Genomic DNA, 12,798 nt, shown 5'->3' with positions numbered 1-12,798 from the left:
TTGGGCTCTTGTGGACAGTTGTCTCATTGGCAGTCATACCACATCTTCTTTTTTATATTTGCCACATGTTTTTTGAATTTTCAGTCATCAATGCTCTTCAACTTTACACTTGTTTGGCTTTATAACTTTTTTATATGAGCGCCACTGATGAGTAGTATGAAGACAAAACGCGCGTCTGGCGTATTAAGTTATAATCCTGGTATACAAATATACCTTTGATAAATATTAGGAAGCGATGATTCTCCAAAAAAAAAAATAAAAATAAAAAGGCGGACGTGACGATTATTGGTTAAAAAATTGTCAAAATGATCAATTTTGTCAATATCTAATTTTGGTTAAACAGATAATGACACAAAAGGAAAAATTAATGTGTCAGAGATGGAAGCATTAGGAGGACCTGTTTATGTAAAATTAATATAATGAGGGAAATCTCAGTACATTTTTGCATGCCAAAATATCAATAATGATAAAAGTAAACGAACTCATTGTTTTGTTATTGAGAGTTAATGTCTGCTTAAGACGCGTATTAATAAGTAGTTGTTCTATCATGTAGAAAATTTACATTTCTGTTTATAAAAGTCTAACAGATATTAATTATTTTGTATCATCAATTTGATATTATTTCGATTTTATGTTTTTATATGCAAATAATTCTTTTTTTGGGAAAACTTTTGTAGCTCTCTCTAGCAAATCGTATATGTTATTATTACATGACACATACGTTTACAAATATATGTTAAGTCCAAGGATATACCTTCATAAATGTTTTTGAGAAAAAAATTCAAATGAAAACTTCAACAGAATAAATAAATCATAGATTTGTTACCACATGGGTTTGTATGGCTATTGAAAGAAGTAAGTTTCCTAGGGTACCATCCGTCAAATTTCAAGGAAATATCATTAATAACAATTATTGGTTTACATGATTTACCAAATGAGAACATCAAACAAAAAATAACAAAACAAAAACAAAAACAAAAACAAAAACCACACAAAACAAAAAAACGTGGGATTTACATGCAAATCATAAAGTCCTTAACATAATTTTCAAATTTACAGTTCAATTATACTTTCTATATCATGTTACACTGAATACAGTCTTCTTTCGTATTTCTGTATTATTTAATAAAACTGTAGTATCAAATTAATAGCAGACGAGTCAACTTGAGTTATGCCGCCTTAAACTATTGTTTTTTTTTTACATAACTTTTACATCAGATGTGTCAAGTGTTATTGTCAACACCTGACGTTTCGTCTAAAATAGACTCATTATTGAAACTCGAAGAAAAATAAGTTTTCAAGTCAATTAAGAAAAAAAGAAATTAAAGAGCATTTATGAACATGATTAAATGAAATGCGATGCATTTACTGAATACATAATGAAGTTGGAATCATCCCTTTATAAATATTACGGACGCCATCACGAGTTGGTTGACCGTTATGGAATAGCCGTTTCATAGATGATATCGGATGTTTCTTACGTCGTCACTACAGACTGAGACTATTTACCAGGTTTGTAATAATTTGAGCAACACGACGGTGCCACATGTGGAGCAGGATCTTCTTACCCTTCCGGAGAACCTGAGATCACCCCAGTTTTAATAGGGTTCGTGTTGCTCAGTTTTAGTTTTCTATGTTGTTTCTTGTGTACTATTAATTGTCTGTTTGTCTTTTTTTTCTCATTTTGAGCCAATGGCGTTATCAGTTTATTTTTGATTATGAGTTTGACTGTTTCTCTGGTATCTTTCGCTACTCTTTTAGAGTTACTAATTTAAACCAATACTGAACCAATGCACCAATACACGATATCATCAACTTAATCTTGCACGTGTGCACGATTTTATCATATTTTACGCAAACACATCGTATAATCGTCATTTGTTTTTTCTCTCTGTGTCACCTTATAGTAAACAATCAACAAAGAAACATGGATATTGAGGACGTGTTTAACATGTACAAGTATATATAGTTTATTTCAGTGACAGATCAATGCGTATTACGATCATCGGATTTTTACGAGAGGGGTCACGCTAAGGTCACTTTCCATACGGAAAATATGTAAGGGAATTGCTCCCTGGAAGCAAGCAATTAAAAAACAGTAAACTTCTTCCAAATGTGGACAAATTAAAGAAGTATATGTAAATAAGTTTAAAAATGAAAACTATCCATTTTGCTATAAAAAAAAACATATGCATCATTTTTTTTTTATTTGATATTTGAGGTTTCATGTGACTTTAAGTTTGAATCACTTAATACATTTACCATTATTTTATGTTTCCAGGAATATATTACTTCAGCTTTATTTGGCAAGACCTTTCGGAATTTGGGTCCTTGATGCACTTCAATTTCGATTTTTCTTTTTAAACTATGTTGATTTGAGCGTCACAGCTGAATATTATTTAAGAGATGAAAAACGCTTCAACTGTATACGCAATCTTATTAAAATAAAGATCATGTGTCTATTAAGCTGACCGAGGGGTCTCGGTAGCCGAGTGGTCTAAGTAGTTACTACAGCAAATAGCCAGTCAACACTGATGTTAGGAGTTCATCGCCGGTCGTGTGGGTGCACGCGACTCTCATCTTAATTGACTAGGATTGTCAGTTTTCCTATCGAGCTGATGTTATAATTACCAGAACAGAAAGTAAAATAGTGTGATGTGAGAACCTCGTAAGCGTAACCTAGACACATGCTATTTATTTAATCAGATTGTTGTACACGATTTTAATCCGGGTATCTATGATTTGTCAATTTAGGAACCACAATTTTCTTCGATTAGTTCATTATCGAATGAGACGTACTGTATTACCAAAATTTGTACTCATTATTAACAACATGACATATGCTGTAGAAAAACAGTAACGTTTTTTTCGATTACAGAGCTCCATTAATAATCTTAGACAGGTATTTCTTAAAAGGACTCGTGTTGCTCAGTCTTTATTTTGTAATTATATATATATATAATTTAATTTTGGATGTAACGCGTCTTCTGATTGGCTGACGTTATTTTGTTGTCAACCCATAGACATAATTTAGTCATTTGACCGTGACGTCATCAAAGTTTTTTCATGGTTTTCTACGGTTTAAAATGGAATTTAGAATTAAATTATAAGAAATAACTGTAATATTGTTTCTGTCACATATAAAAAATGTGGTGCACACTGTAAATAACCCGCTATGGGCGTTATTCAGTGTGCACCACATTTTTTATGTTATTTCTTCATAGACAGAAAAAATATTACAGTCATTCCTTAATTATTTGATAAATTGTTTTCATTTCCTTTTATTATTCGTATAAAATGTATTTCTAGTGTTTTATATAGATTATTCTGTTGGTTTTCCTGTTTGTTTGAGTGGTCCTGTATATCTTGCTGTTCAGTGTGAGCCAACGCGCCGTGTTGAAGGCCTTGCTTTGACCAGTAATTGTAATGTTTAATAAATTGCGACTTGGATGGAGAGTTTTCTCATTGACACTCATACCACAGTTTCTTACATCTATAAAAGCATATTATAAAACTGCAATAGTAAATATACAATAAATAATTGTAGTTTATTTCTAGTTCATTTTTCTCATACCTTTCATTTATTAAAAATATATGTAAAACAATCATAAACTAAACAGAGTTTTCCAACTTATTAAAGTTCTGTTTTATTATTGTAAAACTGTTCTTGAGATGGTACTCCTTATCATTTCTGATTTTGATATGGATGATTTTAACCAATTATTCGTTTATATATTTGTTTTATGTACATGGACCTATGTTGTTAGAGATTTCCAGGTGTTTCTACACTTCCTTTGTCATGTTTATATTGCAAGGTGCAGATTATTCTTTCATGTGTCTGTATTATATTTGAGTGTGAATTCACATTACTATAAGACGTGTCACGGTACTTTTCTATCCCAAATTCATGTATTTGGTTTAGATGTTATATTGGTTATTTTCATCGGATTTTGTCTAATGCTTAGTCCGTTGCTATGTGTGTTACATATGAATGTTGTGTCGTTGTTCTCCTCTTATATTTAATGCGTTTCCCTCAGTTTTAGTGTGTTTTCCCCGATTTTGTTTTTTGTCCATAGATTTACGATTTTTGAACAGCGGTATACTACTGTTGCCTTTATTTATGTACTAATAATCTAAGTTATGATTTAGTATGATGAGACAATTTGAGTTATGCCGCATTAAACTATCTTATTTACATCACTTTTACATTAGAATTGCCATACACATTGTGACGTTTAAAAATAACTCATCATAGAAACATGACATATAATTTTGGACACCTGGCGTTTCGTTGAAAATTGACTCATTATTGAAACTTGAATAAAAAAAAGTTTTCAAGTTTTTACTTATTATAAAACATTAAAGAGTATTAAGGAAATGTAAGGCAATGCACTTACTGAATATCAGAATTACTGTCATATTCGTCGTAATACATTACAACAAATATTTTTACGTAAAAGTTGTGAGGAAGTTTAAAGTTTGAAATTTAAATCACTTATTACCTTAATCATTACTTGATATTTTCATGAATATATTACTTCAGCTTTCTTTGGCAAGACCTTTGGCAATTTTGGCCCTTAACGCACTCCAATTTTGTACTTTATTTTGTTTTTAAAACTACGTTTTTGAACGTCACTGATGAGTTTGTTTAGACGAAAAACGCTTTTACTCTGTACGCAATCGGATTAAACAATAAAGATCCTGTATCCAAGCTGTGCTAGGGGCCTCGGTGACCGAGTGCTCTTAGTACTTACTACAGCAACTAGCCAGTCAACACTGATGTTGTGATTGTGAACCCCGCTCGTGCTGGTGCACTCGACTCAAATCTTAACTGACTAGGATTGTCAGTTTTCCTATCGAAGGTCGGGGGTTTTCTCCGGGCACTTCGGCTTCCTCCGCCAGTAAAGATTGGCTTCTCTGATTTTAAAGACCTTTCGGGATCTTTTAATTTTCAGGGATACAAACACACCAACAAAAATTTTAAGGCTGAATTTCCAATGGCTGATTTTATAATTATGAGAACAGAAAAAAAACAGTGTGCTGTGAGATCCTCGCAAGCTTAACATAGAAAAAGGATATTTATTGAAATTAAATTGTTGTACATGATTTTAATCCTGGTATCTAGAAACCCCAATTTCCTCGATTAGTTCATCATCGAATAAGACGCACTGCATTACCAAAATGTGTACTTACTATGATCAACATGACACGTGCCCTAGAATCAGTAACGTTTTTTTCCATTAATAATCTTAGACAGGCATTTCTTAAAAGGACTCATGCTGCTCAGTCTTTATATATTTATTATATAACATGTTTTCATTTCCTTTTTATTCGTATAACATGAAATTTCTTGTTCTTTATATAATAAATATTTATAAATATAATATTATGTCTTTCCCTCTCTCTCTGTCTGTCTCTGTCTCTCTCTGTATCTGTGTCGGTCTGTCTGTCTGTCTGTCTGTCTCTCTCTGTGTCTGTGTCTCTGTCTGTCTGTCTGTTTGTTTGTCTCTCTCTCTCTCTGTGTGTGTCTGTCTGTCTGTCTGTCTCTCTCTCTCTCTCTCTGATTTATAATTCGAATTGTTCTTGTGTTACATCTCTACTGTCTATGATCTTGAGTTGCACATTGACTTTTAGTATATTATGAACTCCGAACACAGGACAAAGATTTTTGTTCGAGGCAACATTTTCAAATGAAATAGCAGGTTTTTGTGCATTTGAATTTTTCAATGAAAACTTATTGTGCTGTCTGTCTAAAAGAACCTCAAAAGTACCATTTTTCTGCAACTCTTCACTGTTTCCACTGAATACATCTTCAATGTTTAGTGTGCTGCGATGTTTTGCTCTCAAACAAATGTTGTTTTTAGATCCACATTTGGCCAGTGCAAATGACCAACCCTTTTCCTGTAAATTTCCAACAAAATAACTAAGATCAATTTCGTCACGCTGTGCAAGACCTACTTCTAAAATAAGATTAGTGTTCGTTAAAACAGTTTTCAAAGTATAATCATAAGAAACACGGTAATATATTTTCTTTCCTTTTCCAAAACACTGGTCTGCAATAACTCCACTATACCTTTGTAGTGCCTCTCTACCAGGAGAACTTTTTTGTGTTTGCGTGGACCACTGGTTGCTCAGTATTCTGTTGTCACTTGATAAATACCAGTTCGCATTTAGAGTAGAAGGATCGAATCGTATGTCCATCGGTCGTCCTCCATCTAGGATAGAAATTAAACATTAAAACTTATTCAAATATATATAAATACACCTTTATGTATAGTGTTTTATAGTATAATAATTAATGAAAGGTCATCAAAATCATTATGTTTGATACGTTTTATTTCCCTATAACTTCAATAAATTTATACAAGAACGAGAAATTATAATATAAAATTATTCAGAATCATTTTTATGTACTAAGTCAGGAATATAACAGTTGTTTTCCATTCCTATGATGTGTTTGAGCATTTGATATTGTCATTTGATAAAGGTATTTCCGATTTTTATTATCTTTGGAATTCAGAATTTTTGTTACTTTACTGTTTTTCAACATTTTGTTCAAAGCTGACCAATACATTGTAATAATCGAGATCGACTTTAAAATGTGGGAACTCATTGGAGAAGAAGCAAATAACAACTTTACAAATCAACAAGGTGCCAAAGTGACATGAGGAAGGTATTGCATATATATATGTCTCTTAAAACTGCATAAATAGAATTATCTTTTTGTGATTTTACATGTATATTTTAACCTAAACATAACCTAAACATTTACTTACTATACACATACATCTATATCTGCATTTACAAAATAGGAAACATTCAACGGATGTTGTTAAGTGATCTACTTACCGCTTTTCCATTGACGAGTAAATGATAAATATTTATAGAAAAAGAAATGAATTTTATAAGTACGAAATGCTCAGAGACATTAGGATGAGATCATCTTTATTATCTTCTTTGATAGCAACGTACAAAGATATCTTAATCATGTTGAATTTTACAATTACCTTGGCAATGTGTAGTAGTGCATGTTCTTGTGTCTCTTTTAACTTTATCAATACATGTTTTTGATCTTCTATTTTGTCGTCTAGATCTATATTGTGTACCATTTCCACACGAAACACTGCACTCTGTCCAGGATGACCATTGGTCCCATTCACATACTAGTGGCCTATTGAGCACTGAGATAAGGAGCAGGAAAGTTTATGATAGTGTGATCCATCATTTTTATATACGTATATTTAAACATGTTAAAGACAGTTTTGAGTATTGGAGTCATTTCGTATCCTTAATGTTTCGTACCCTGGAAAGACATTTTAGTTCCGTGTGCATTTCGAACATTGACCATTTCGTATCCCATGGAATATCAATATGTATATACCGTTTCATACCCCATGGAAGATTTATATGTAGGCCATTACCCCATGGAAGATTCATATCTATACCATTTCGTATCTCATGCAAGATTTATTTGAACAACTGTTCATAAATATAAAAAAAAAACGGTTGCTAAATTTACTTCATTATTTTAGAGTTGAAAAAATAATTATGTATAATATTGCAAAAAAAAAGTGTATTCAAAGTTTGCAAGTTTCAAAGTACTGCTTTATCAAAACAAAACATCGGTCTTAAAAGAAATGTCCATGGCTGGTTTCATTTTATTAACATGATTAATGTAATATTTACAACAAAAATCTATTAAGGAAGCTGGCTTGTCTTGTTTTGGATTTTTTGTCAGATTTTCGGAATCCTCTGGTTTTATCCATTTGAATGCCTTGAAAAAATTTGCCCGGTGACCCCCATTTTTCTATTTGTAAATCTTTTACATGTATAATGATAAGCCATCTGTGAAAGTCTTATAAAATTTTAATTACTTTTTAACAGTTTTTTAGAACTTCAACCTGTCAATGATAAAGCTATGAAAAGCCAAGAGAGAATATTTTCCCGCCAAAATTTCAATTGCTTATATCTCGAAAACAAGCACGGTGACCTATATATTTTTTTTGCTCTTTGAATCTCTTTATTATTTCCCTATCAATATAAACTAATGTTTTGAAAAGTTAATTACTCTGAAACTGATAAGCGAAGTACTCCCTTAATGTTTTATTTCTTTAAAAGATATATCGTAAAGGCAGAGGAACAAAACGGTAAAGATACGAAATAACTTGCCGCCTTTAAAGTACACTTGTCTAGATGTAGTAGATGCGTAAGCTTGTATGTTCATGTCCAATCAGGAGCTGCACATGTGGTTAGATTGAATATGAGACAACTATTCCTGTGTTCAAAACGAAGTTAAGCGTGACTGTTTGGTTTAGATTGGAAGAAATCAAATACCCAACATTGTTGGAATTCAAATAGCGTTTCCCCTTAAGAAAAATAAACATCTTCAAAATATACGAAGACGACCAATACAATTTGCATTAAAAACGAATTTCTAATTTAACAACTGTACCCTCTTCTTAAAATGTACCTTGGCAAAATTTATTGTTGCATGTTCGCGATTCATTATCAGTTTTACCACTACATGTTTGCGCTGTATCATCTTGGTATCTTTCTCTATATTGTGTACAATTTCCAGATAAAACACTGCATTCTGACCACGAAGACCAAGTGACCCACTCACATCCTGATGTGTTATTCAATGCTACAGTTAGATGTAGAAAAGTCATAATTAGTGTATTCCATCATTTGATAAATCTATATAAAAGGCATACTACTACATGAACTAGTTCTATGGATTATTGGTATATCAAATGTTGGATTTGACTTTAAATGAATAGAAATTATATTAAAAAATATGTCTCAGACAAACTTTAATAACATTTAGTTTTGTTTTGTTTTTAGATGTGCATGCTCGTTTCCTCCTAATACATAATTCAAAAGTATTGTTCTGTCAGTGTATTTGGCGTACGTTTCATACGAGTAACATTGAATGTCAAATGATACATTTATAGTTGGATAGGGTATAAAACTTTAGTGTAGTGATATATGTAAGTCATACAACCAATTGTGAAACGCGAGCCTTGTGTAGAGTATGTAATTCAGAGAAGTATTATTGTTACGCTTAACATGTGCTTATCTTATTCCAGATGGCATCAATATGTTAACCATATACATGTATCGAATTTCAACTATTTCAAAATCCGACTACATGTGCATGAGTTTTATAATATATATTTAAAAAAAGAATATTTCCAGAGATATCAATGTTAATTTTCATAAATATTCAATGTATCCTTAATCACAAGAAACCCCAGCATTTTGAATAATGTTGCTTAAGCATATCGTAACTTTTTAAATGTACTGTTTCATTGATAGGCGACATTCTAGATCGCTTATTCAAAGTTTCAATAATCCAGCGCTAGCATAATAACTATCAATAAAACATTGTAAGGGCCGACCATTACATATTAGTAAAACTGAGAATGGAAATGAGGAATATGACAAAGAGACAACAACCCGACCATAGAGTAGATACCAGCCGAATGCCACCGTACCATAAGGTCGTCAACCGTCCAAAATTCTAAACTTATGTTGTCATAATTTTTTCTTTGATTTCGTTCTTTATTTGGCCTGCTTATGTTATTAGCTTGATTCTAGCGTCACAGTTGGGTCTTTTGACCTAACGCGCATCTGTCTGTTGTACATACTTTTAAAACTTGTTTGATAGATTAAGATATTGAAATGTCTCTTAAATATCACTACTATGTCTTTTTGAAATTTGGTCTTTAACATGTCACTAACTTTATCTGATAAGTCTCGAAACACACACATAGAACAATTAAATTTTCATAACTAAGTTTGACACGAAGTCATTTCCGATCATATAATTGACAAGTTTATGAATGGCAATGAAACCTAAATTCATCTTCCTGCCCCATTTATGTCTAATTTCAGAGTATATCATATACATCTTTGTGTTAGATTTTTTTTACTTTTCTACAGATCCTATGTAATAACGCAGCTATGTTATGTACCATGTCCCATGAAGATGACAATGAAGCATACAGAATATCTCCTAGTAGAATACTGACAGTAATAAATGACAATGTAATCAAACATGTATGCTTTGAATAAAAGAGAATAACAGAAATATCCAAACATTAATGTATCGTAGAAATTGTGTTATTCTGGGTAATACATCTATTTTGAATAATCTTTATAATCCCTGGATGTATCACCTACGGTTGCGTGATCACAGTGAGACCGGAACGTCGTGGTTCGATAATCGACCAGGTTAACAGGGCTGTGATTTTGTAGTATATTCGTTTTTTATTCTACAGCTAGTCACCACTTTAGTTTAATCATGTATATCTAATTTATAGTCATTTTATGAAATTTACTGTTTGCAAAACTATGTATTATGCTTGATAATAATGATGATTTTGTCCCAGGCGAATAACCCTGGCCTCACAACTTTTTGGAACTTTTGGTCCTCGACGATCTTCAACTTGGTAGTTGTTATGGCTTTCAAACTTTTGACATCCGTGCATAGTTTTGTGTGGACGTAGCGCGCGTCTGGTGTATAAAATATTTTTTAACCTGTTACCTTTGGATGGCAATTATTCGTTTGTTTCTCTGTCCTATATTTTCTCCCATTTATCTGTTTATTTAGTGTAACCCTGTCGTGTAATGTTGTCCTTTTAAGGTTATAATTAACACTGCCATTAAAGCGGGAGGTTTGGCATGCTACAAAACCAGGTTCGACCCACCATTTTTTCATAAAATGCCCTGTTCCAAGTCAGGAAAATGGCCATTGTTACATTATAGTTCGTTTCTGTGTGTGCTACGTTTCGGTGTTGTGTCTTTGTTGTGTCGTAGTTCTCTTATATTTCATACGTTTCCCTCAGTTTTAGTTTGTAATCCGGATTTGTTTTTTTTCTCTATTGAGTTATGAATTTTAAACAGCGGTATACTACTGTTGTCTTTATTTAAAAAACAACGTAAAATAGCATTTGATGTTTCTCATCGTCGTTTAAGAGTAAAATCGAAAACCATGTCGAAGTCAGAATAATGTGTCAGAGTAGAGAGGCATACATTCTTGTAGACTTTTATCTTATGAAGTAGAAAAGTAAAACCCAAAAACAAATTAGTCATAGAGATTATACTGTCTAGTGACATATTCAACATTTGTGTGGTATTTTTTAATAAATTTTGTATGTTCGAATAATATAAAATACGCTTTTAAGATTTTACTCAATACAAAGAGGAATTACAATTTTTGAGGCAAACGATTACACACCAAGTTCAAACTTGGATACTATATTTTGAAAATGATAAAATTTTAATTCAATTCAGCATTAACTACTAGTAATTGAGAAAACGAGTATGCAACCAATATTTTAGTTGTTAACAAATGTATTATAAAAAGACTAAATACCTTGATCCGTAATATTTTGCCTGTCGGGATCTTCAGTTTTGGTCTTCGTCAACAGAAAAACAGCGGCACAGCCGATGGCAGCTACCACAAGAAGAACACGAAAAAACATGCCAACCATTTTCCTCGCTGATTGTCGAAAATTGTAATATTTTTACAACTTCTAGGGGCATTTTTAGTGAGATTCAGTTGCTTCCCATCCACAATCTCATATAATTTAGAATTATAAGAAGCCTGGGTTTGCAAATCACTATAATAATTACCTTGCTGAACATCTGCAATTTGATTAGTATCACAAGAAATGTAAGTGTAGATTCTTGATGTTGGCTCTGAATTAACACAATTTTCAAACACATGTTCTACGTCGCCCTGACAGTTCGTGGAATCATAAATGTTCGGAGTGAGTCGACATTCAAGGGTCAAACTTTGATAAGTTTGATTCTGTTCCATTTTACAATCCTCTTGTTCCATGTTTCTACTGTTCGAGTTTTTATAATTGTGTTCTGCATTTTGAAAATTTTGCAAGGTATCATACCTGCAATTTGTTGCTTCCGAGTGCTGCTCCCTCAACGGTTCATACGTTTGATTTTCACTTAAAAGTGTTTTGACTGAAGTATCTCCATCACGGTTAGAATATGATTTGGCCATAATATACACGTGTATATTCCCTTCTAATCGCAGAGTTAACTTTGTACTAATAAATAACTTTAAATTTCATGCATCAAGCAACATTTACTGAAGTTGGCACCGACACCAAAACAAAGGAACATACAGTTTTTCTTTAAATAAAGTAGTTTTTATTTAAAGTTTGAACATGATATTTCAAACTTGTCAAATGGGAAATTCCTTGGGTCTATTGTTTTATTTACAGATAATTTGACATGTTCTTATCAAGATGACGCATCCCTTGCGCGTAATTTCGTGGTAAATTTATCAAGTGCATGTTTTTAATTGATGTGAGTCATGGGACGTTAAAATAAATTTACATATCTGTATTATATATACAATATTGCGTCTATGACAAAAATATTTTTTGCTTTAGATGAGACTTAAACGTAAGCAAGGTCTAGGTTTACCTTGCAATAATAGTTTCGTGTTGATTTAAACATATTTCTGTTTCTGACATTGATTTAATATTGTTTTGTATACTAAATCTGTAGATATTGAAGGTTACATGCCATTATTCCGACGGCCCATTAGTCCGAGAAACAATAGTCCGATAACGCATTGCTCCGACAGCCCAATACTCCGACAACCCATAAGTCCGGCACTTATCAAGTTACGTACCAGGGTATCAGGGTAAAATAAAATTTCTCTGTCTGTATTATTACGTTTAGATATGTAATAACATATTTTAAGAAATAACTCCGGATACATAACATAAGGCTATTGAGGTAGTTCGAATACTTTCTCTATACTCA

At 32.2% G+C, this 12,798-nt stretch overlaps 1 protein-coding gene across 2 annotated transcripts; it reads right to left on the bottom strand.

Annotated features, from left to right (window-relative positions):
- Positions 1-5,283: 5,283 nt before the first annotated feature.
- On the bottom strand, positions 5,284-12,210 carry LOC143044777 (uncharacterized). 2 transcript variants are annotated; one of them, XM_076216937.1, is made up of 4 exons: positions 11,381-12,210; positions 8,471-8,644; positions 7,008-7,181; positions 5,284-6,215 (listed from the first exon to the last, which is right to left on the bottom strand). In XM_076216937.1, exons 1-4 carry the CDS (start codon positions 11,496-11,498, stop codon positions 5,566-5,568), a joined length of 1,116 nt encoding a protein of 371 aa, XP_076073052.1. In that variant the 5' UTR covers positions 11,499-12,210; the 3' UTR covers positions 5,284-5,565. The 2 variants fall into 2 exon arrangements, with proteins under 2 accessions (XP_076073052.1, XP_076073054.1); XM_076216939.1 differs by lacking the exon at positions 8,471-8,644.
- Positions 12,211-12,798: the final 588 nt, after the last annotated feature.

This window comes from Mytilus galloprovincialis, chromosome 9, assembly GCF_965363235.1.
Source record: "Mytilus galloprovincialis chromosome 9, xbMytGall1.hap1.1, whole genome shotgun sequence".
In the NCBI taxonomy this organism is placed as follows: domain Eukaryota; kingdom Metazoa; phylum Mollusca; class Bivalvia; order Mytilida; family Mytilidae; genus Mytilus; species Mytilus galloprovincialis.
Note: the sequence above shows the minus strand (reverse complement) of the source record. Positions and strands in the feature narration are given on the sequence as shown.